The following is a 23012-nucleotide window of genomic DNA, read 5'->3' as shown; positions in this document are numbered from 1 at the left end:
CACTCCCACTTCACTACATCCTCCACTCAAAACAGGAAATCAGGTTGTGCTGGTTGTTTTCAGACTGTTAACATGATCTAATTTCTAATAACCATTCCTATAACAAAGGCAGTAAATGGCGAGTCTGGTGGAACTGGCCCCATCTGGAGAGCTGCTGGTGGTGGAGCTGCTGTATGTGGAGCCCCAGCTCTGCTCTCCAGCTGTCACTATCTTCGCCCCCGGCTCTCCACTCTCCCCTGAGATCCTACAGGGCTCATCTGCCTCGCCCCAGCCCAGTACGACACCTATCAGTGGTGGTGTGCAGATCCAAGCATTTAACTAAGAGTAAAGACCACTGGGATGTGTTTACACCAGGCATATGGACATTTTATTCTGAGTTCGGAGAACAGATGTTCACTAAAGAGATTTGGTTGCTGTGAAAGGACAAGCAGTGTAGTCACTGCTCATGAAATCCAGCTCAGAGCTGCTGATAATAGACATTACTTGGAATTTAGTCCTTACAGGATGTGATTTTCATCCATTAAATGTACTCAAAACTCAAGCCAGTTGGTGCAGCAATGCATCTGGTTCTGTTATGAGCTTGATCAATGTCGTTTCTCTACAGTGCAAGAAAAGGGAGATATGAAAATGAACATCAATCGTAGAAATAGGGTTTAAAAACCTTGAAATACTCCTTTAAAAGTGGGATTGCCAAGTATTTTGTGTTAAATGACCCTAAAAAAAAATTACATTTACACGTGACAACTAACAAATGAATATTTGAATTGACATAGCCATCCAGTAAGCACTTTCCCCAATAACACTTTTTAGAAATTAAGCAGTCCCATGTGGGGTACTGACCCCTAGTTTTGAACACCTGCTTTAATAGCTCTTAATGTTTTCAGAATCTAAGATTTTGCAAGGCAGACTTCATTGGCCATTTCAGAAATCTTTTGAATATATCATGAGGTTCTTCTTCACGGTCAACTGCTAACCACACTATTAAACTGATGTCAGGAATAAATACTATTATTTTATCAATCAATAAAATGATTAAAATGCTGCCTTCAGATTGCTTTGAAATCATAACTGAATCCAAAATGGACCATGGTTTTATTAATTGAGAGAGATTGTGTTTCTGGAATTGATCTCAAGTTAAACAGGCCAGCCTGCTTTTCTGACTAACACTTTTGACTAGACTGTTATTTTCTGGTGCTTTAAAAACACAAACGGAGCGTGTCCCATTTCTGTTTTCAAACATCAGAGGCCTTGAACACACCCCGCTGCCTTCAGCAATGTCATGAAAGTGTGCATTTCAAAGAGGACTTTAGGGCTTATGACAACTGGGACAGAGCCAGACTGCACCAAAGCCCAGTCTCAAATAGTGCCCTAAATCCTAAATGTAGTTCTCCTAAATGTCCACACGTTGGTGATGTCAGCAATATGCAGAGCTATGAGGTGAAAGACCTCGAGGTTGATTAATAAAAGATATTTTAGCTGAAGGAAGGACTGGCGCCCCCTCCAGGGTGTATTCCCGCCTTGCGCCCAATGATTCCAGGTAGGCTCTGGACCCACTGCAACCCTGAACTGGATAAGGGTTACAGATAATGAATGAAAATGGAATGTATCAGAAGGAATATTTTGGTAATAGGCCTCTATTGCTAAGTTTCACAATTGCAGAAGGATGCAGTAATGGTGCACAGGAGGCACTAGTGCTTATCTTCTGATAGCTGTGAGTCCTGTCCTAAATGCCACTACTAGTTTCCACATTCGTCTGTACCTTTGATGATTTCAAAGCTGGAGAGCATGCCATTTCTCATTTTGGTGACAACAGGGCTGCTCAGTAGTGCCTTTACTCCGGCCTTTGTCAACGACCACAATGATATGTTCTCAACAGCAGCCCATTACTAGAGGAAACAGAGTGGACATTTTTACTTTGTAATTAAGATATTAGATATGATTAAGCAAGAGTTTGTTCAGACCTCCTTCCAAATTGGGAGCTTCCCCTTTCCCATATAGAGTTGGAGAGAAGAAGGAGCTATGACTCAGATTCAGTCCCTGACCACAGAACACCCTTTTCGTCCCTCTCCCCGGTCGAGTTACGATTGGATTAGATTAGTTTAGTATTGGTGCGTTTTGTACGCTGGTGTTTTCGCGCGTTTTTGTTCGCTGGTGTGGTGGCGTGTGCTGGCGCGCATGTGAGTTGTCGTGAGTGTGAGTTGTCGTGTATATAGGTGCGCGTGTGAGGCATCATAAGCAAAAGAATGTTTTAGTTTCATTGAGCTTAAACAATCATATACACTCGCGTATGTGTGAGCCACAAGCATATCCGCGTGTTTGTTCGCACGCGTGTGTCTGTGAGTTAAGAAAGCATATTAACTCGCGTAAGCCACCCTAAGCAAGTATATACGCGCGTATGTCTGAATGTCCCTGTAAGCTTTGTATTCCTAAATTTGGAGGTTATCTAGGGTGACTAGACGTCCTCTTTTACCCGGACATGTGCTCTTTTTTAGACTTGTCCGGGATTTTGTTTTTCTAGAGTTTACATAGAACTTCGAGAAGCGTTTCGTTCACAAACTAGTCCCGCCCTCCCCTACTCCGATTGGTTCGCTTGAGTGAGAAGGGGGCGTGGTGAAGTAGCCTAAAATCTTCTGATTGTACGGTCTGACTGTAGAGCTACCGTTATTGGTCGATAACCTTCTCTGTAAACATTTAATTGGTCAGTCTGCACGTCAGTAGTCCTTGTTTACGTCAGGCAAATAAAGGTGTAATGGACCTAAAAACACACATAGGTTCAGCTAAGCATACAACGGCAGCGGGGGACGAGAGCCCCACCCCCCGGAGATGCGTGTCCTCTTTTTCACCATCTCAGATCTGGTCACCCTAAGTTATCCCACTTGCAGTATGTCTGACATAACTACTGTATGTTGGAATTGGGATCCCACTAGCAATATATCTACTATATATTTTACATTTTCGTTCCACTTTAAATAATAAAGCATTTACAGGGGTCTGGATGTATACTGCTGTCCCATTTAAGGTGAAACAAAGCTGGAGAATAAAAAGCTAAGTTGGCTTCTTATTCTCTTTCCATCTTAAAAACTGTAGCTGTTGTGTTGGTACATCTCCTTGTGTTTATATTTCTCTTGGTGGAGTTAAATTCAAGTGCTACAACACATTTTCTTATCGTTACTCAATCCACTTTAAAATATCCTGATGAGCTTCTGTTCATTTGTGACGCATCCGATATGCTCTCCCCTGATTCACTGTACACAGTCCAGTCAGCGTCCAATCTTTTGAGAGCTCCTGAACACAACCCTACCCATCATGCACTGCGCACACAATTGAAATAAAAACGACCAGTTGAGGCAAAGTAAGGGCACTTCAACTTTGATGAGTAAAACCCACATCTTTCTCATTGGCTATTGGCACCGTCATTTGCATATGGGCGTGACCTTCCCCATCACTCATCATGATCTTGTGGTTGTTCCACCAAGTTACCTTCCTGTATGCGCCCAGTCTAAAGCCGTACGGGAATACCTGCCTGGTCTTGATGCTGAAAATCCTAAGAGGAAGTTACTACTGTTTCTGTTGTATTTACAATATATTGTTGGTTGAAAACCAGTGAAGGTGCTGCTTGTGCAGATCTGTGGTATAAGTGTTTAGGGTCTTGATAATTGTTGGTATAAAATATTAGAAGTGTGTAATATTAATTTTTGTAGTAATTCACTGGTTTAAGTAGAAACTACTACTTTTGATTTTAAGTAATGCGAACATAAATAGAGTAACTCCAGTTCTCTTATTTCACTTAACATAGCTAACCACATAGCTAACTTCTTACAGAGTTGTTTGTACTGGGTTCAGGCTGTTATTTTAACCTAAATCTTCCATTTGAGTTCACTTAACTCATCAGTTTTTACATTGTACAGATATTCATTCTTTACACATTACAGGTACCGCAACTGTACCGCTGCAGAGATTTCACTGCAATTTATGGTGAGTCCTGCAAAAAAACTAAACACACACTGTATCTGTATCATGTTTCAATAAGAATATAATTAATATATTAACTGTGGTGCAGCAGGTAGTGTCGCAGTCACACAGCTCCAGGGGCCTGTGGGTTCGATTCCCGCTCCGGGTGACTGTCTGTGAGGAGTTGGTGTGTTCTCCCCGTGTCCGCGTGGGTTTCCTCCCACAGTCCAAAAACACACGTTGGTAGGTGGATTGGCGACTCAAAAGTGTCCTTAGGTGTGAGTGAATGTGTGTGTGTCTGTGTTGCCCTGTGAGGGACAGGGTGTATTCCTGCCTTGTGCCCAATGATTCCAGGTAGGCTCTGGACCCACCGCGACCCTGAACTGGATAAGGGTTACAGATAATGAATGAATGAATATTAACTGTGTGTGTTTATTTGTATAATTTGTTTTACATAGGCTACCAATCCAGAGACATGAGGAGAACACCACAGAAACTTGTGAACATGGCCATTGTCATCGAGGGAGCGGTGGTAATGGACAGTCTTTGAATTCACCACAGCCTTCACGATGCATTTTGGACTGTTGTATGCACTGAACTTGAAACATCCATGGGGACCAAAATAAACATTTAAGGCAGTGCAAAGCATCTTTGTTGGACTAAGAACCATAGATATATGTCACCTGTGTGAAAGTGTTGCTGTTAGGTTTTGGGCATTTTACCCACATTTATCAGTGTGAAGTCCTTCTTTAAGAATTTAGTGTCTTTCTTTTAGAAAAATGTGTTGCCGCTTTGAGAGCTGCACCACTTTGGAACTGAATTAAATGAAACACTAAAAAACAGTAGTTTAATTGTCTGGTTTTGTTGTTTGTTGGTTGGTTGCAACGTTCTAAAACCATGTATTTGTGGTAAATTTAGAAATGACTAAGTAAATGTGTTTTTTATTATTATTATTTATTTATTTTTGTCATGTTATTGGATATAAATGCTACCTTAAGGTTTTTTTAACTGTTTGAAATCGATGTGGACTAAAGTTTTTATCATTTTATGAGTTTCTATTTAAACTTCTAAAAACACTTGTCAACTATTCATTTGCAAAAAATTATTATTTAATTATTATTATTATTTGTAAAAACTATGAAATAATTGTAGATAGAAGTATAAAGTTTTGGCAGGGTTAAAACAGCTTGTTTCTTTTGAAGTAAAATGCTTAATTTTTTTACACTTCACAATAGCTGTGTTCTTTAAGTTTTGGGACAAAAAAAAATTATTCCTTATTACTTATATCAGTAAGTGAGAATGTAATGATTACATAAATTACGTTTGTTAAATAAAGTCAGTACTAATCAAAAAGCTTTGATTAATGCCCCACCGTAGTCCTCTGAATGTTTCCTGATAGTCCTAAAAATGTCCTAAGAAAGTCGAGAGAATTTTAAAAGGCTTTACTCAAACGTCCCATCATAGTCCTCTGAAGGTTTCTTTGTGGTCCTAAACGTTTTGGTGACCCTACAAAGTAACGTCCAGGGGATGTTTGCAGTGTTGGAAGGATAGAAGGGTAGGAATCCACCCAACTCTTTCCTTCTCAGGACAGTGCTGTAAAAGTAAATTACACTCTGCTACTCCAGGGGGAGCCCAGGATCAAAAAGTACCACCATTAAGCCAGGACTTGGGGGTCTTGTATGCACAAGTCTGAAGTTATGCTGCACTCTGGTGGTCATAGTTGAAACTTCATTTGCTGAAACAGTAGTTACACCGAGGCCAATCTGGAACTTTTAACATTGGCGTAGGACCCGCGGGGGATGGGGAGGACGTGCCCCTCGCGATATCGGATACAGCTGCATTCACCCCCCTCCAAAAAAATTATACCACTGAGAGAAAAAAAATGCTTTATTTTCGCAAACTTTTATTTTGAAAGTGCGCCACCGAGATTAACGTGTTTTGACAGCGAGTCAGAAAAGACGGGTCTTCTCTCAGTCTTCATTAAGGCGCCTGTTCAAATATAAATCTGCTCCAATCATCAGCTTTCACCGGCCTTTGGTTTTTTCCACCTCTGGGCTTGAGGCCAGTAACGAGAGCATAACAGATAACAGTGAAGGCTAATCACAGTTATGAAAGCGGCTTGTAAATAACGTCTTAGTGAACGTTAATACAAGATGTGTTCAGATTGTGAGAAAGCGCTCTAAACATGCAGCAAGTTAACGTTAGTCTCTGGCCGTGTCCCAAACTGCACACTGCGGCACTGAATAGTGTGTAAAAAAATACCATCCTTATCAGTGCTCTGTAGTGTCGAATGTAATGTTCCAGTGTGTTGTTTGGGACACAGCCTCTCTCTCTAACGTTAATGTTAATGCTGTTACACATTAAAAATTCAGTATTTTACTGCCTTATCTACATAGGAATCAGCTTATAGCTCATATTTTGGGTATGTGGAAGGGTTTTGACAAATATTTCCCCCAAGATCAAACTCTCTCCTACGCCCCTGCTGTTAACATGTTCATATTTTTTGTGAGCGTCAGAATCCTGTAGATAAAATAATCAGAGACACTGACAGGTGCCCCCTACATTCACCTTATAATATAGTTATTGTTGTCTTGTATATCACCTGCTACATTTTAAGTGGAACTACTCGGTTACTGTACAAAACTAGATAAGCTGCCTACTCTCCAAGGGAATGTACATGATAGGGTGACCAGATCTGAGATGGTGAAAAAGAGGACACGTCTCCATGGGGGGGGCGATGAGGTCACGCCTCTCGCTGCCGTAGGTCCTTTACATCTTTATTTGCTACACAAAATATGGGAATTTCTTTTTTAATTCATCCGAGAACTTACATTTACGTTTCGGAATAACTGCTCGAGATAAGGGTAGGTACATGAGCTTTGCCTGACGTAAACAAGGACTACTGACGTGCAGACTGACCAATTAAATATTTACAAAGAAGGTTATCGACCAATAACGGCAGCTCTACAGTCAGACCGTCCAATCAGAAGATTTTAGGCTACTTCACCACGCCCCCTTCTCACTCAAGCGAACCAATCGGAGTAGGGGAAGGCGGGACTAGTTTGTGAACGAAACGCTTCTCGAAGTTCTATGTAAGCTCTAGAAAAACAAAATCCCGGACGTTTGTGAAATTCCGCCCGGATATTTTTTAAGTCTAAAAAAGAGGACATGTCCGGGTAAAAGAGGACGTCTGGTCACCCTAGTATATGGAATATCAATGTTTCCCCCCTACTCCCAAACATAAGGGTTCAACATAAATGGAATATAAGCTGCAAAAACATTTGAACTATGTTTCTGTGACATCAACAAACACGTTCTGATATTTACTCCCTGGTATCTACACTGAGGAATTTAGAAGCATTTTTGGCCTCACAACTTTTGGAATGAGAAACAATGCAGCAGGGTCAGAAAGAACAGATGTCTGCACGTTTAGAGTCAGAAAACATCCTCAAAAGGCAATTTGTTAGAAGGAAAAAACTGGACTTCCAATGTATGTGAACTTAAGATTTCATTCTAATGAACCTTGGATCCTTTCTATCCCCCCGTTCATCAAGGCAGTGTGGAAAAGAGCAGCAGTTCTCTTTTAAAATAATGTAATTGGAGGTGCAATGTTTTGTTTTGTTGTATATTATTTTAGACTAATATATAATTGACAGTGTTTTGGTTTTAAAAGTCCCTCAAAAGTGTCGAGATATGACTGAGAGACTGAGAGTGGTAAGAGTGAATAACATGATGAGCACACTAATATCCGAAATGAATCTCTAGGAAAAAAAACACAAAAGAAAACTGAGAAAGGCACAAGTAGAAGATACTTCTTTAATCTGATCAGGGTTTGTTCTCTGGTCTAGGTTTGCTCACTTCACAAATACATCAAGGTCATGTACTTGTGGCTAAAGAATGTAGTGAAATAATGTGGTGTGTGGCTAGCGCTGCAGTGGTTTCACTGTTGGAGATCTACATCTAATGGCTAAAGAGTAAATGTGCAATTGCAAATTCTACTTCAGACATTGATCCCTGCACACCTCGGAGAATTCTTCAGTTCACGGCACAAGGACAGATAAAGCACAATATTGGCTGTGTAGCTTCTCAGGACTTGATTTTGAGGAACCTGAACTAATGAATCCACTGTCCATAAGCTTGGAACACTTATGTCTTGGTGAACATGCAAGTTTCCCTCGATGAAAATGTTTATTTGCCATTGATTTTTCCAAATATCTACATATGTAAGGCGTTAAGTTGTAAGCACCAAAGCAATTTGATGTGAAATAGTCAACAGCTAATATTTCTTTGCATGTATGGTGAAAGGAACCAGGGGTCACTAGGTATATAACAGTAGTTCTTGTTTAATGGTCAGTACACCTACATGTATCTCTGAGATTTATTGAGAAGTTGATTTGGAACAATGTATTTAATCCCTTTTAGGAACTATAATAGAAAAATAATGTAACTGCTTCATCTAGTTCCAGGTCGTGGTGGGTGTGACCTAAAATACCTACCTGCAAACTATTTGGCAAATTGCATTTAGAGTGGATTTTATAATACTATATGTATTATGTATCTCATTTATTTGCCTTGATGCGCCACCCCCAGCATAGGCCCATGTCCCCCACTTTGGGAACCATTGCCTTAATCAACACTGCATCTCGCCTGTCAGGAAAATGAATATAGTATTCAAAGCCCTAGAGCTCTTTAAACTCCCAAGAAGGCATTTCATCTACAATACACACAGGTGGTGAGGAGTTTTAGCATGGTTTAATGAAGACACTGATTAACCTTATCCTGTGATGAGTACATTAATTTCCATAGTTTCCGACTCTCAGCCAGACATAGAAAAGGGAAAAAAGTATATCAATATGTAGCTGTTGGAAAACTAAGGTACATTATTTACATACCAAAAAAACAACATAAAAACAGTGCCATTGTTTCTTAGGGATGGGAGTGAACACTGAGGCCTGAAAATGACAACTTGAACTTTTGAAGGTTGTCGCAAAATGACTTGGCAATCTGACTCTGCTGTGGGGCATCCAGCCGCATCAGAGTACAACCGACATTTCAGCAACACTTGATATCTGTTACAAAAAGAAAACAAGCACAAATCTTCATAAGGAAATAAACTATTCAAACAGACCAGGAAGGAAAATCTTCCTGATCTCAGCAAGTCTCTCTCATTCTGTTTAATTATCACAAAATCATTAGACTCAAAGTCCCATGATCCATTGCAACAGCCCCTGTATGAAGCCGTGAGGTTTTGCTGAAGTGCGGTGGCTGACCGCTCCCGCTTGTGTGACCGCACAGAGCTTGCTCTGCGAGCCGTTTCCATGGCACTAGTGGTTTAGTCAGCCAGGTTCTGTCCACTTTTAGGCATGTAGAACAGAAGACTACAACACAATAGGTCTTAGTCATTTCCTGACATGGTTTAAAGGTGGATATAGTGAGGTGAAGGACATGAGGGAAATCTGTGAATCTACTGCGAAACAGCAGCGTGTGAGGTGGGGCGTGGGGGTGCAAATAATATTCCTATCTAAAACACAATACACAACGTTGTGGCTATTTCGCTTGGCATCGAACAGAGACCAAAAGGAACTGTGGGAGGACCCTGTACTAAAGAGAAATATTGTGGCTTTCTGCTTCCTCTGTCAAGGGTGTTATGCTATAGGCCTATAGGGCATCTAATGCAGTAGTGCATAAAGAAAAATTAAACCAACAACTATCACTTTTTTCCATACAGCTGCAGACCACCAGCCTCACCAATAAAAATAACAATAACAATAATAATAATAATAATAATAATAATAATGCTTCAATGCAGGAAAATTATTGCCTAAGGCATAATTCTATACATTATTTTATTACATACTTTAGTAAGTGTTTAAGGAAAATGATCCTTGTATTTGCTACTTTTTCCACAAAAAAAAAGAAAAAGAAAGAAAATAATGTACAACTTGATTATAGTAGTTTTGAGTGCCTTAGTCCTTTATGCCACTTTTTTGTTCACATTTTTGACTCCAGACATTTTTTGTTTGTACTACAGCTTTAACTCGTTGGCAATTTTAGAAGCGATGTTCTTAAATGCGATGGATGTTCCCGATATCCGCTTGAAGCGTACGCCGTTTAGCGACAGACGGGGCAGCTTGCACACTTCCATCTCCCACTGGACCAGGCTCTCTGCGTGGCCATCGCCATGGACACAAAGGAGCAGGAAGCACTCGCGCTGCTCATAATCGCAGTTGTTGGCGTCCAGCACCTTGCGGATTTCGCGCATCATTTCGGTGGGCTCCAAGGCAGATGTGGTCTTCATGCTCCAGGTGAAGCGTAGTGAGCGAGGTTTGATGTCTTTATGATCCTCCTTCTGATCTCCAGATACATTCCGACTGCAAAAGAATGGGGAAAGCAGTTGAAACTAAGTAATGCGAATGTGCCAAAGCTTGAGTGGCCAGTTTCAGTACACCTTCATTCACACCAACACTCAACCAGCTATTTTACTGGGACGCCACTGTATACTGTCCTGCATAATAACCAGACCACAAAACATTTACTGTCAAAACAGCCATTAGTATTAGTTGATTTTTTATTGTCATTTATTTTTAGTAAAAAAAATTAAGGCTTTCATTCTACTAACCAGGTATTATTTGGGTGGGGGACCATTCGTAGCACGGCTGACACTAACATGTCAAGTGCTGGAACAAGTGTACTGGTTAGTGGTGGTCCTATTAACGTTCTATCTACTGATGCAAAGAGCAAAGAGTGGCTGTAAAGGAGAAGATACGTTGTAAAACAGCCAGTGAGTGCAGGTACAAATTTAGGCTACTTAATATACAAGCAACTCTGTATATATTGGAAATTGTGCAGATATAAAGCACCATGACAGAGCATGGCCAAGATGTGAGCAGATATAACAGTGCAGTATTTTCCATAATTTTCTCTAACATAACATTCATCCAAACATCCATGCATGGGTGCCATCATGCAATAATACACACATTAGATCTCCATGCAAACATACAGGAACGACTTAAGACTCACAATGGAACAAGTAATTCACCAAGACAAAAAAAAAAAAAAAAAAAAAAAATTCCACAACACAACAGGAAATGACATTCACTCCTCAAGGCAGAGCTGGAGCTCACGTTCTGGGCTACGAATATCTCAAACAAAAGCAGCTAAAATAACTAAAATAACTAAAATAAGCTGATCATTATAAAACATACAACGTTTGAGATCACGTGCTTACCCAACACTTCATCTGAAATGTTAATAATCAAACTTTACATGAAGTATATGCACCATTAATGTACTCTGAATTAACTGAACAGACTGAGTATAATAAGTTTTAATACAAACTGTCATAGGGGATTTAAAATGCAACATAGTTTGTCCATAAGGTGGCAGCACAGAAATGTAAACTGAGCCAGGTAACTGCTTGATTTACCGAATTCATACTCATACAAGAACCATTTAATCCAGCAAAGCTTCAGTCAATCACTGCATAGTACTGCAATTATAGTACAGTGTACGTGGCTCCTGCCTTATCCTGAAGGACCTCTGTCCTGTAAATTCAGGTGTGTTGCACACTTTGACAGAGTTAATATAACAAATCTCTAATTAACAAATCCTTCCTTAGTTGGAGTTGATGTATTAGACCAGAAAGAGAAGGGATTCTTCAAGGCGGTAGAACATTGCCTAAATCACACCAGGTATAAACAGTGCTGCCCCTGAAGGAGGCCTCCAGCTCTGCGGAGACAATGAATGGGGAGCACATTGCTTGGAACGGCAACACTGCATAAAGCTTTTAAAACTAAAATGGGATGTCCTGCCTCACCTTGAGCCCTCATATCTCCCATTTCTCTCAAACTCTGCTGGAACTCTTTAAAATCATGACAAAATAAAAACAAAGGTCAAAAAAGATACACAAAAAGCAAAGGACACAGGGTTGTTGGGGAGAAAGAAGGGGGGAAAAAATCAATCAACCTGAAAGAAAGAAAAGTGAGGGGGGTGTATTTATTGCTTAAGAATTGAGAAAGCCAAAGAGTATCTCCACATTCAATTTCCTGTACGCATGAGAAAGGATATTGGACACGCACTTAGACGAGCAAAAAGTGATAAACAACAGAAGGGTATCCTCCAGCTGCTCTTCCTGTAGCCTATGATTCAACTTCCTGTTCTAAACTGATCACACGCAGTGCCAGTTGTTGTATCTGGCACTTCATCCTGGCTCTCTCAGAGAAAACAGAAGAAATAGAGCAGAGGAACAGAAAATGTTTTGCAGTGAGTGCTCTGGAAGGACAAAGATTATGTTATAGATTTATATATAGATCCCTATGAAAGAATAATACAAATGAAACCAAGCACATTTTATATGGACACATTCACATGCATTAATAACATCTAACAAAATTGTTTTAAAAATGCAGTAGGAGTCGGTAAGAAATAAAAGCTGGAGTGAAGATGGAGAATGTTCATGCAATTGGAAGAGTGGGAAAAAATTAGACCAGCATTAGCAGTGCATCTTATTTTAGCAGCAAATAAAGAGCTAGCAGATAAATGTGAAAACTGAATTGTAAGTGATAGAGAAAATACAAATGATCTATTAGTGTCCCATTTTTAGTTTTCATATGCACTTTGCACATGTAGCCACTGTTAATGATCATTCCCATTCCCTAGTGGTTTAATTTCCTGTCCAGGCATTACTACTGCTATACCAGTAGATTTCTAAAGTTATTTACTCTACAATTGAAAGTGGCACTGGAGGTAAAAAGTAAAAAAATAAAAAAATAAAATAATACTACCTTGAATGTTTGCCAAGATTCAATCCTGGCTATGAAAAATAAACCAATATTCTGCTTTATCTTACATTCACTGTAGGTCATAAATGTGTCTTAACCAGTTATTAATACAAACAATTTGTTAAAAAGTATCGTTCATAAAAATTTCACAACTACAACTACTTTCACAATGGTGTATCCCGAGCTGGCGGTAAACAGGACTTTTAGATGTGGTAGATGAGGGTCTCTGGAAAAGTGCCTGCACTGGGCTCAGCTCCACAGTAAAAACAGTGAAACCCTTCAGTGTGTGTTGGGGGTATAAGCCTTTTCAAAGAGGATGTTTTACTCCAGCTAAAGTGATAAGCACCACAGAAGACCCACAGTAACTCCCAAAACTCCCAAAGCACAAGAGTATAAAAAGTTAGAACATTTCTTTTCTGCAACAATAATCTTAAATCTTTATGGTGAAACTCTGTGATGAAGGTGTCAAATTAAAAAGTGCTGGTGTATGATGGAAAGGGAGAGAGATGTAAAAAAAAAAGATATATGAAATCTGGAAGTTTTAGGCACAAGAATCTTCTTTACAGTACAGGTTCATTTCTTTAGGGATTGCTGCCAACCAGATGACTGCTAAAAATTAGCAACTTAAGAAAATCTGAGTGAACATGACTGCATGGAACCCAAGCCCTTTTACAGTGGGGCTACACAAGGCCTTTTTAGTAACACCACTTGGACAGATTTGGGGAGAGTTGATAAGGACAGGGCAGAACATTTGGGGCAAGCTATACAACTAGGGCAAGATACTGGAACTTCTGAGCAGGACCAGAACCAGAGGGGGGTAGCGTCAAATGAGCGTCCAAGTACCTGAAATCCAGAAATCTTGTAATGAACCACCTCTCAATCGCCACATCTGTCAGCGGCCAAATTTAGTGCCCAGTATGGTGGCCTGAATTACACAACCAAGAATTTGTTGTCTCAGTATGAAGAAATAATATAGAATTTCATAATAATAATAAAATTGATTACGCAACTACAGTGAGGAGGTCAAAATGTATAACACAAAAGTCACAAAGATACTGGGTATCACCAGTATGCTTTTTTTCAATAATAAAATCAAAAACTGTCAAAACACACAGCATTGTTATCTGACCCCACAGGACCAGATCCCATGCCAGAAATAACGGAAGAAAAATGTAGACTTGGGAGACCAATTCATAAACTTCAAACACAAAACCTTGCAGAAAAGGAAAGAAATTGCCATCAAAAGAACATAAAAAGAAAGGTGTAGACATAATAAAAATGAGGTATGTGCACACTTCCATTATGTGGGGGCATGCATGTGATTAGTAGTTTCTGCTCACTTGGTTTCTGTTTGCAAAAAATTGCAATTTTCAATTAAATTAGGAATGGGAGTCAAAGAGTGAGTTTCAGGCAATTAATTCAGTACTCTGCCACGTGGTTAAAAGTTAAACTCAAATACTGAACTCGTGGTCATACTTGTAGGTTAACTGCACACAAAGCCGAACTGAGGGTCCTACCTTTTGGTAAATCTGAATGACATGTTTCTACAAAACAGACAGACAACGCAAAGAGGTATCAATTAAGGGAATGATGTACCAAGACACAAGACTAAATAACTTCTTATTATCTGTGTACTAGCATAAAATATAATAATAAGGGTGCCAAAAGACAAGCGCATATTACAATGCAATGGAAACTGAAAAGGTAAATAAGTAAAAATAACTACTTGAAAAAGATGTTGTTTTGTGTTCAGCATGAGTTTCCATGAAGTGATCACTGGATTAAAGAATGAGAAAATTAAACTACTCTGATAGTAAATTTCTGATGATAGCTTTCAATAGGGATGCTTTATACTGACATAAGTTGTGTGATAAGGTGAAAGGTAGATCATACAGGGAAAGGCCATTATATATATATATATATATATATATATATATATATATATATATATATATATATATATACACACACACACACACGTATATACATACAGGGGTTGGACAATGAAACTGAAACACCTGGATTTAGATCACAATAATTTATTAGTATGGTGTAAGGCCTCCTTTTGCGGCCAGTACAGCGTCAATTCATCCTGGGAATGACATATACAAGTCCTGCACAGCAGTCAGAGGGATTTTAAGCCATTCTTCTTGCAGGATAGTGGCCAGGTCACTACGTGATGCTGGTGGAGGAATACGTTTCACCACAAAGTGGCTCAATAATATTTAGATCTGGTGACTGTGCAGGCCATGGGAGACGTTCAACTTCACTTTCATGTTCATCAAATCAATCTTTCACCAGTCTTGCTGTGTGTATTGGTGCAGTGTCGTCCTGATACACAGCACCGCCTTCAGGATACAATGTTTGAATCACTGGATGCACATGGTCTTACTGGTGCAATGTGCAAATAATGAAGATTGGCTACCAGACTGGTCCAATTTAGCCATGAAACCTCCCACACTACAATGAAAGGTGTTTCAGTTTCATTGTCTAACCCCTGTATATATATATATATATATATATATATATATATATATATATATATATATAAATATATATATATACACACACACAGTCTCAATGTGTGGTGGGCTTACCTCCGTGTGAGTTTGGAGGTGAGCTTGGTAAAAAGATTGGTCGAGCCTCTGCTGCGTGACTGGGAGAGGGGTGTTGCATCATGAGATAGGGTGGGGGAAGCAGGTGGTCCATTGTATGTAGCTGTACGGCGTTCCCTCAGCTGGCCTCCATGGAAGGTGCTACGACTTGCAGTGCCTCGTGGGAAGCGTAGGCGGTCTGGCGGCGTGGCACTGCTGATGCTATGGGTAGAGGACCCAGGATTTCGCTGTCCAGAGGTTGTGGTTGTACTTTAAAAGAGTAAATCAAAGTCAAAGGAAAATTTTACATGGATGACTACATTACCTCATGGTTATTCTACTAAATGAAAATGTCCAAATAAACAAAATGAAGATGTACATATGGAAGAGAGTTCAATTAAAAACATGGAAGAAATGAAAACAATTATTGCTAGTTCCTGGAATACAAACCCCTGGCCTGTTACCTTTCCTGTAAGGCACAAGGCCAGAGACATGGACAGACTCACTTTAATCATTTTCATGAAAAAGTTTTGCATGTAACCAGGAGGAAGCAAATCCTCCAAGCCACTTCAGCTTCAATTTGTATTCATGTCTCTCACTCTCTCATGAATTTCTTGGATAGGACCACAGCAAAATCTTGGCCCATTTATTATCATGTCATTACTCATTCATTCTTTTACACACACACACACACACATACACACGATCTTACCTAGACCAGAGACAACTGATTGACGTTTCTTTGCATGCATTAATTAAAACACACTGTCAGAGAAATCTACGTTACCAATTCCTTCTATATGAATTGCATAGTGCTATACTATTTTAATATATTTTGATACTAAGATTTAGTTTCTTAATGGTCAGCTCTATGTTAGTGCAGTTTATATCCATGTGGTTTATTTGACACATTGGAAGTTATTGTGAAAAGCATGAGTTTGAACAAAATGGGAACAGTATCTTCTCAAACTGTCATGGATTAGTTGACACTACGGCAGGGAATGAAGTTTAAGGAGCTTCACAGGGTAAAGGGCTGTGCAAGGCGGTTATAGATTCATAGATTCAGAGAAGTCAGAGGGCTCTAGAGAGGGTGGGTCCTATTAACATGAGGGCGCGATAAATATAGAGACAGACGCAGGGCTCGTCTTTACTTGGGCCTGAAGACTTCGGCAGGGCAGTCACTAGGGGGCAGCATGGAGCGACAGGTGTGGCCCGAAGCAGAAAGCGCAGTGGCCTTCTGGTGCCGCAGGCGGACGGAGGCGGACGAAGCGGTCAGAGGAGCAGTGTACGATGTTGGACTTGTGGCGACACACGCTGACATCTCATTTAGGCTGGCCCATAGATACGAACAAGCAAGTGAACACAGGAGTGATAAGAGCAGAGAAACAATAGAAAAAGAGTAAGAAAGATATGAACAGATTCAGAGCAGGGAAGAGTAAGAGAAACTGGTGTGAGCTTTCCACAGCTGATTCTCTGTTTTGGCGAAGCCTCCATTTTTTGAAGCAAAAGCAGAGCAAGACTCTTACAAGCGATATAGGACCAGGGCCCACACCTGAACCTCACTTGAGATGGTAAGCAATACTATGCGCCAACACCAAAAATGCAGATCAAAGCTTTAATCTACTCTGATGCACATCCAACACCAAGGGGCACAACAGAGCATTTGATACAAAAAGGGATGGCTGATATTTTACATAACAGAGGGATAATGGTCTCAGACTTACTTGAACACTTAACAGGTGCTCAATGCTCTAAGCTTAATCTGAATTTATTTGAATAAATGAACTTAAAGAGCAATCTGAAAAAGCCACAGCACTGGCATTTTCCATCCCAGTCCTACTGGAATTCTGTAGTTCATGTCGTAGTAGTAGTAAATGAATATGAAATTGAACTCTCAAACTGAGAGCTAGGAAATGGAGTCCCTTGGGCTTTAGGAAAGTTCAGAGCAAGCACTTTGTTTAATGCTATCTCCATGTCTCCTGTTCTGTTTGGTGTGGAGGCATGATGTGCTCTTGCAGAGCCTGTAGAATTTCTAAAAAGACTCTGAATGCATGATGTAGCACAAAATGGAAAATTGGAGAAAAACAAAAAACCCACTTCTGTCTGGGAGTGAAGATGTGGGAGGTGTGGGAGGTGAGGCAAGATAAAAGAACTGGTTCCTTATTCTTTGTCATCACATGAATCTTGCGTGTGACACATGGGAAGTTAATTTCCTGTAGTCCAAGCTCCCCTAAAAACACTAACACCCTCGTGTGTAGATCCTTAACATGTATATGGGAACTCACCTGTTTTCTTTGCCATTCTGGATTACAGAGTGGCGGTCCCCAGCATTACGTTCACTACAGACGTATGTGTTTCGCCTTGTCATCCCACCAGATACAGAATTACTCTGCAGACAGAGCAGTTAAGAAAAGTTTTATATAGATATAAATACAGAAACAGTACATATATCAAGTTTTATCATGATGAGGAAATAAAAATAGAGAAGAGACAAACATCTGGTAACTTAAACAGTAATGGGAAATACAGTTTACTTATTTACATTTAAATCTTATTAAAGTCTGTATTGTGTAGCATAGAAATCAATAGGTCATATGAGCTAATAGGTGAGAATAACTTACCCCAGGAGCAACAGAGCCCTTTTTGCGGTCAGGAATGTCAGCCTTGTTGGGGTTGTTGGCATTGCCCAACAAGGGGCTGGGCGGGGCCATGCCACGGCTACCAGAAGAGCTGGACTTTCGTGGCTGTGCACTGCTTTCGTCTTTGTGCTCATTGTCAGCTGTGGTTGTCTGGCTTCTTTTGGGGTAGCCTGCTGAAGGAATGGCTGGACCAGCTGTAGACACAAAAGGAAAACTAGATTAAGAAAACAGGAAAAGATCTAGTGTTTACGCAAAGCTCCCAATATTGTCTGTGGGCCATAATGACTAATGAATATGTATAGTCTTAAAGAACGAAAATGCAGATTAAAGCAAGTGCACTGGCTTGGAAAGCTCACCTTGGTCACTGTAACGCCGCTGTTTCTGGTTGGAAATGCTCCTCTGTACTTTGAGGTGAGATGGTGACTGGCCATTGTTGTGCTCACTATTTGGTCTGGCCTTGGCCAAAGACAGGTTACTACTGGAGCTGGAGTCACTGGCCTCCAACTGAAACATCACAGCAGAGGAGCACAATTACTTCATACATATTCATATTTTAGATCATTCATATCTTTATTTTGATTGTACAGCAGCTAAATATGTTGAAACATTCATGCATCTTCAAATTTCTAGAAATGTTTTTCAAGGTCTATTATTATTTGTATTCTTTTCAAAAATGTAAATATGTTGACAAAAAAACTATAAGAGTAACACAGTGGTTGCACTGCAGTTCCTAGAAATTCAGACACTGACTAGCCATGTGGTAAATCATGTGACAAGCAGTCAGCTCCCAAAAAAACAAAAGGAGCTTGTAACTGGATGACAGTACAAGGCTGAGCAATTTGAGGACAAAATCGTTAAGAAACACTACACTATACATTTTAATTCAGATTATCATATAAATATATCCATATCCAGGACACATTACCAAATGTATGATCATATAAAAATATTTAATATAAGTAGGTATAAAGGCTCATTTAAATTTTACTCTGATGTAGGGTTACAATTCTAATCAACAAATGGTAACAAAACCACATACAGATATTTATCCCACCACCATGTTTTAGGAATATCCGAGCAAACGGATTCTCTAACGAGAATTCTCAAAACAGCCTAAAAATATTAATGTTTGATATTTGTTATAAATCATGTAACTATTTCATGAAAACAGGACACTCATCTCCTTCAGCCAGGTTCTAAAACAAGCAGTGGACTACACTCATACACAGCTTTAGAAAAACAGGCCATGCTAATAGGGTTGTCAGTGCACGGCTGATCTACAAGTTACTCACTTCCGTGGGCTTTCTCCCCAGTAACAGGTAAGTGGCGGTGATTTCATCATATTTCATCCTGGTCAGAGATTCATGGATTTCCTCACGCGAATACCCCATTCCCACCATTATGTCTGCAAAGACATTGGATTTTGAAAAATAAAATATTCAACCAACTTTAAAGAGTTCTATTACTGAAAAATATCCATGCAGATTTCTTTGATAAACAGAGAGCAATTTTCCAAAAAAGAAATAAGAAAAAAAAAAAGAAAAAAAAACACAACATGAAATATGACCTCTGGCTTTTCTATGGTACTGTAAGAGAAGAGTCAAGTTCAGTGCGCCATTCCTAAATAAAATTTGTTTTACATATTAGATGTAGGCTTTAAGCAGTAGTTCAACATTTCAGCATGACATTAAAAAAATCCTCTGTTCGGCCTCTGTCTCAATATGTAGGTCTTAATCATGAATTAGAATGCAATCAAAAGCAGGCACAGCAATAGCAGTAATGCCTAACTAGATTGTAGTACTACCAATGGTTTCAAGGGAAGATTGCCCAGAGCACTACTGGAAAGTACAGGGTCTGCCTAGCCTAAGCATCATCGACTCTTATATCACCCAGAATGTGCGGCCCACGGGCACATTAAGCATAGACAGCCTCACGTTGAGGTAAGCATGCCAGCCCAATAGTTTTAGTTTAGGTAAAACACACATACCCCTGCACAAGCACACACACATAGACGTGCACTCAGAGGTTGCACAACACAAGCCAAAACATCAGAATTTGTGGTTTGCCCTTGACACTGCACTTCCTAATCGGACTCCCTCATCAGCTTCCAAACCTCAACACTCTTCTTTTTGACCAGCTGTCTAAAGCATGGGCAGGAAGATGTCATTACTTGAACAAATCTTGCTTTAATTACGTCTATCCACAAGATCAGATGGAGAGCTTTCAAACATGAGGATTTAAGCCATTTCCTTCTTTCTCAGGTTTTACAGATGAAAGAGTAAGAATTTGATTCTACATGTCAGCTTTAAAATAGTGCTGTCAAGACTAATGTGTTCATTTATGTGGTCACGTGTAATTTATCACAGAATATTGTTGTAATTAATAAAAGTATTGAATATAATTTGTGTTGTGTTGATTGTCTTGCATTAATTCTTTTATTTTAAATTTAAAAATCCATTTATCAAAAGCTTCAGTCTTAAGAATGCATGCAGCGTGCACCTTACTGGCAGAGGTGGCATCAACGGGCCACCTCTGGCTGAGGTGTGATAGAGCCATGGAGCTCTTTTTTTTTAATTTTTTTTAAAGAAATGGAAAATGGTGTTCTCTAAGCCAGGCTGCAGTCTATGCAACTAAATAGTGTGTAAAATTTACTGTGTAGTGCACGTATTCTTCTTTGCACATTGCACTGGTTGGTTGCGGGTGTGTGTGTGGTGTGGAGGCGGTTGAGGGTGCCTGCCGTTACAACAAAAAATTCTAGAGGAAACACTGTCAGCACAGCGGTACCTATTCTCTTCTGGTCTGAGATGTCAAGTTCTGGTTCCACAAAGGGCTTGAGTTCATCCTCTTCAAAGCCAGCATTGATCCACCGGTCTTTCATGATTTGCTGAAAAGACCAAAAGTGATATATGTCCATTTCTGTTCAGATTGTCTCAACCTGAAATATTTGAACACTGAGTAATTTAGGAGAAAGGTACTTCACAAAACACAGGATAACTCCAACAAGATGTTTTCTGACTCCAGTGGTGCTTAAAGAGGGATTTTTCATGCATGATAAATGTTGGGAAATTTACAAATCATCACAAATTCACAATCATTTTACAGAGGCTCATCAGTGAGCTCAAGCCAGTTTAACAAATGCAATTAAATTTCATTTTGATTTTGAAAATACAAACATGCCTCACAGTGTAGATGTGTGAGAGATTAATAAAAACTAATTAGTACATTTATATGCATGTTTGTCACGTTTCATATTAAATAACACAGTCTTAGGCTTCACCAGTTACAGTGAAAACCCAAAACACAGCCTTTTTATCAAGAGGGACCACAAAGCACTTGTATAAGCCTCACCTGCTAGGCTTGGTACAGCACTGGGGGCTTTTCCATTTTGCAGGAACAAAAGAGATGTTTTGTTCAGAGGTGTGATGTTTCCACATGCCATCATGCCCAGTGCCATGCATTCTCACTTAAGACTGTGACAGGGTCAGATGACACAGCCTAGAGGACACCATCATGATCTGAATTCTGACTTGAACATCCATTGCCTCTGGAGCTGTAGCTTTGATTCAGGGCCATTTTGTACGGGTTAATGTGAATTAAGATGGCCAGGTTTTGACTATGTTTCTATTGTCAAACATAACTAGTCATATTAGAAATTTGGGGTGGGGTGGGGGGCTGAGAGGAGTGGGCATGGCGTTGTGACATGCTGAGGAAAGGTGGCTTTAGAGAGAAAATATATTTACATTTTCGCCGTCTTCTCTCACCTCAAGTGTGCCCCGCTTGGCTGGGTTGAGCACCAGGAAGCGCTTGAGAAGGTTTTCGCAGTCAGTGGACATGTAGAAGGGGATTCGATACTTTCCCCGCAACACTCGCTCTCTCAACTCCTGCAAGAGGGACAGAGATGACTGATCAGCACACACACATTAGAAAGATGATCCATGCACATCCATTATGCTAAACTGCTTGTTTTCTGGATACACAAGTGACCAATATAAATAAAATTCATAATCCATCATTTCAAACAATGATTTAGGCAGTCTGTGGTGACAAGGAATGAAAATTTACTTTTGACCTACAAGAGCTACCCAAGCCAGACCACTAGTATTTACTATAAACTGTAAATACAATAAATGTTCCAGGCTAGTTCAATGACCACTGCATGTTCTGGGATGTAGTGTGCTCAGGAGGGTCACAGAATGGCATGATAACCTTCAGATTCTGGCCGTCAAAAGGCAGTGATCCGCTGACCAGCGTGTAGAGGATGACTCCCAGGCTCCAGACATCCACCTCAGGCCCATCATATTTTTTGCCCTGAAAGAGCTCAGGTGCGGCGTATGGCGGACTGCCACAAAACGTGTCCAACTTGTTGCCCAGTGTGAACTCATTACTGAAGCCAAAGTCTGCTATTTTAATGTTCATATCTGCATCTAGCAGCAGGTTCTCTGCCTGAAAGTGAAAAATAAAGAGGATGACGCACATCTCGCTGTAATGTGTGCTTGGATGTATTTATGTTGGTATGTCACAGCAGGCCCTAAACAATGGTTGCATGACACCTATTCCCAACTGAAAGAGGTGTCATGCAACCATGGTTTATTCTATGTCTATACAGCTTCTCTCTACCCATTTCAGCAACCCTATTGATGGAGGATGGGAGAGGAGGCAAAGCATCATGTATGTATTATGTAAAAAATGTTTGCTGATACACATTTCCACCTGGTCCCCAAGACGTGGCTTTCAGACAAATTCATGCATCATTTAAGAAGCACTGCCCCAGAAACAGGGCGTGTAATAGGACACAGAAATTTGGACAGAGATGGACAATGTGTGTTATGCTTTCCTGCTAAAGTGTCAGAAAATGGAAGTGCATATGCTACTAAAAAGATTTAACTTTCTTTTCTGCCTGTGGAGTGGTTACTCACTCTCTAAAACTTCAGACATCGTCAAACGCACTTGGGTGTTCTTATAAAGTAGAATGGCAATTAACATTTAAGTGCAATTTCACAGAAAGCAATTAAGGGTAGCTATGAATTCTAGAGACTATTCAAAAA

At 40.0% G+C, this 23012-nt stretch overlaps 1 protein-coding gene across 4 annotated transcripts in view; it reads right to left on the bottom strand.

Annotated features, from left to right (window-relative positions):
* Positions 1-7844: 7844 nt before the first annotated feature.
* mark3b (MAP/microtubule affinity-regulating kinase 3b) overlaps positions 7845-23012 on the bottom strand; it is a 46283-nt gene continuing 31115 nt past the window's right edge. The window contains exons 8-17 of one of the 4 annotated variants that reach the window (XM_066677750.1): positions 22174-22410; positions 21708-21848; positions 20752-20851; positions 19260-19372; positions 18324-18471; positions 17950-18161; positions 17614-17717; positions 15332-15598; positions 11771-11815; positions 7845-10322 (exon numbers count right to left, since the gene is read on the bottom strand). In XM_066677750.1, the coding sequence (XP_066533847.1) occupies positions 9977-10322; positions 11771-11815; positions 15332-15598; positions 17614-17717; positions 17950-18161; positions 18324-18471; positions 19260-19372; positions 20752-20851; positions 21708-21848; positions 22174-22410 (1713 nt within the window). In that variant the 3' untranslated portion in view covers positions 7845-9976. The remainder of the gene's footprint in view (positions 10323-11770; positions 11816-15331; positions 15599-17613; positions 17718-17949; positions 18162-18323; positions 18472-19259; positions 19373-20751; positions 20852-21707; positions 21849-22173; positions 22411-23012) is intronic. The other 3 variants (XM_066677751.1, XM_066677752.1, XM_066677753.1) reach the window with 3 other exon arrangements.

Source organism: Hoplias malabaricus, chromosome 7 (genome assembly GCF_029633855.1).
Source record: "Hoplias malabaricus isolate fHopMal1 chromosome 7, fHopMal1.hap1, whole genome shotgun sequence".
Taxonomy (NCBI): domain Eukaryota; kingdom Metazoa; phylum Chordata; class Actinopteri; order Characiformes; family Erythrinidae; genus Hoplias; species Hoplias malabaricus.
Note: the sequence above shows the minus strand (reverse complement) of the source record. Positions and strands in the feature narration are given on the sequence as shown.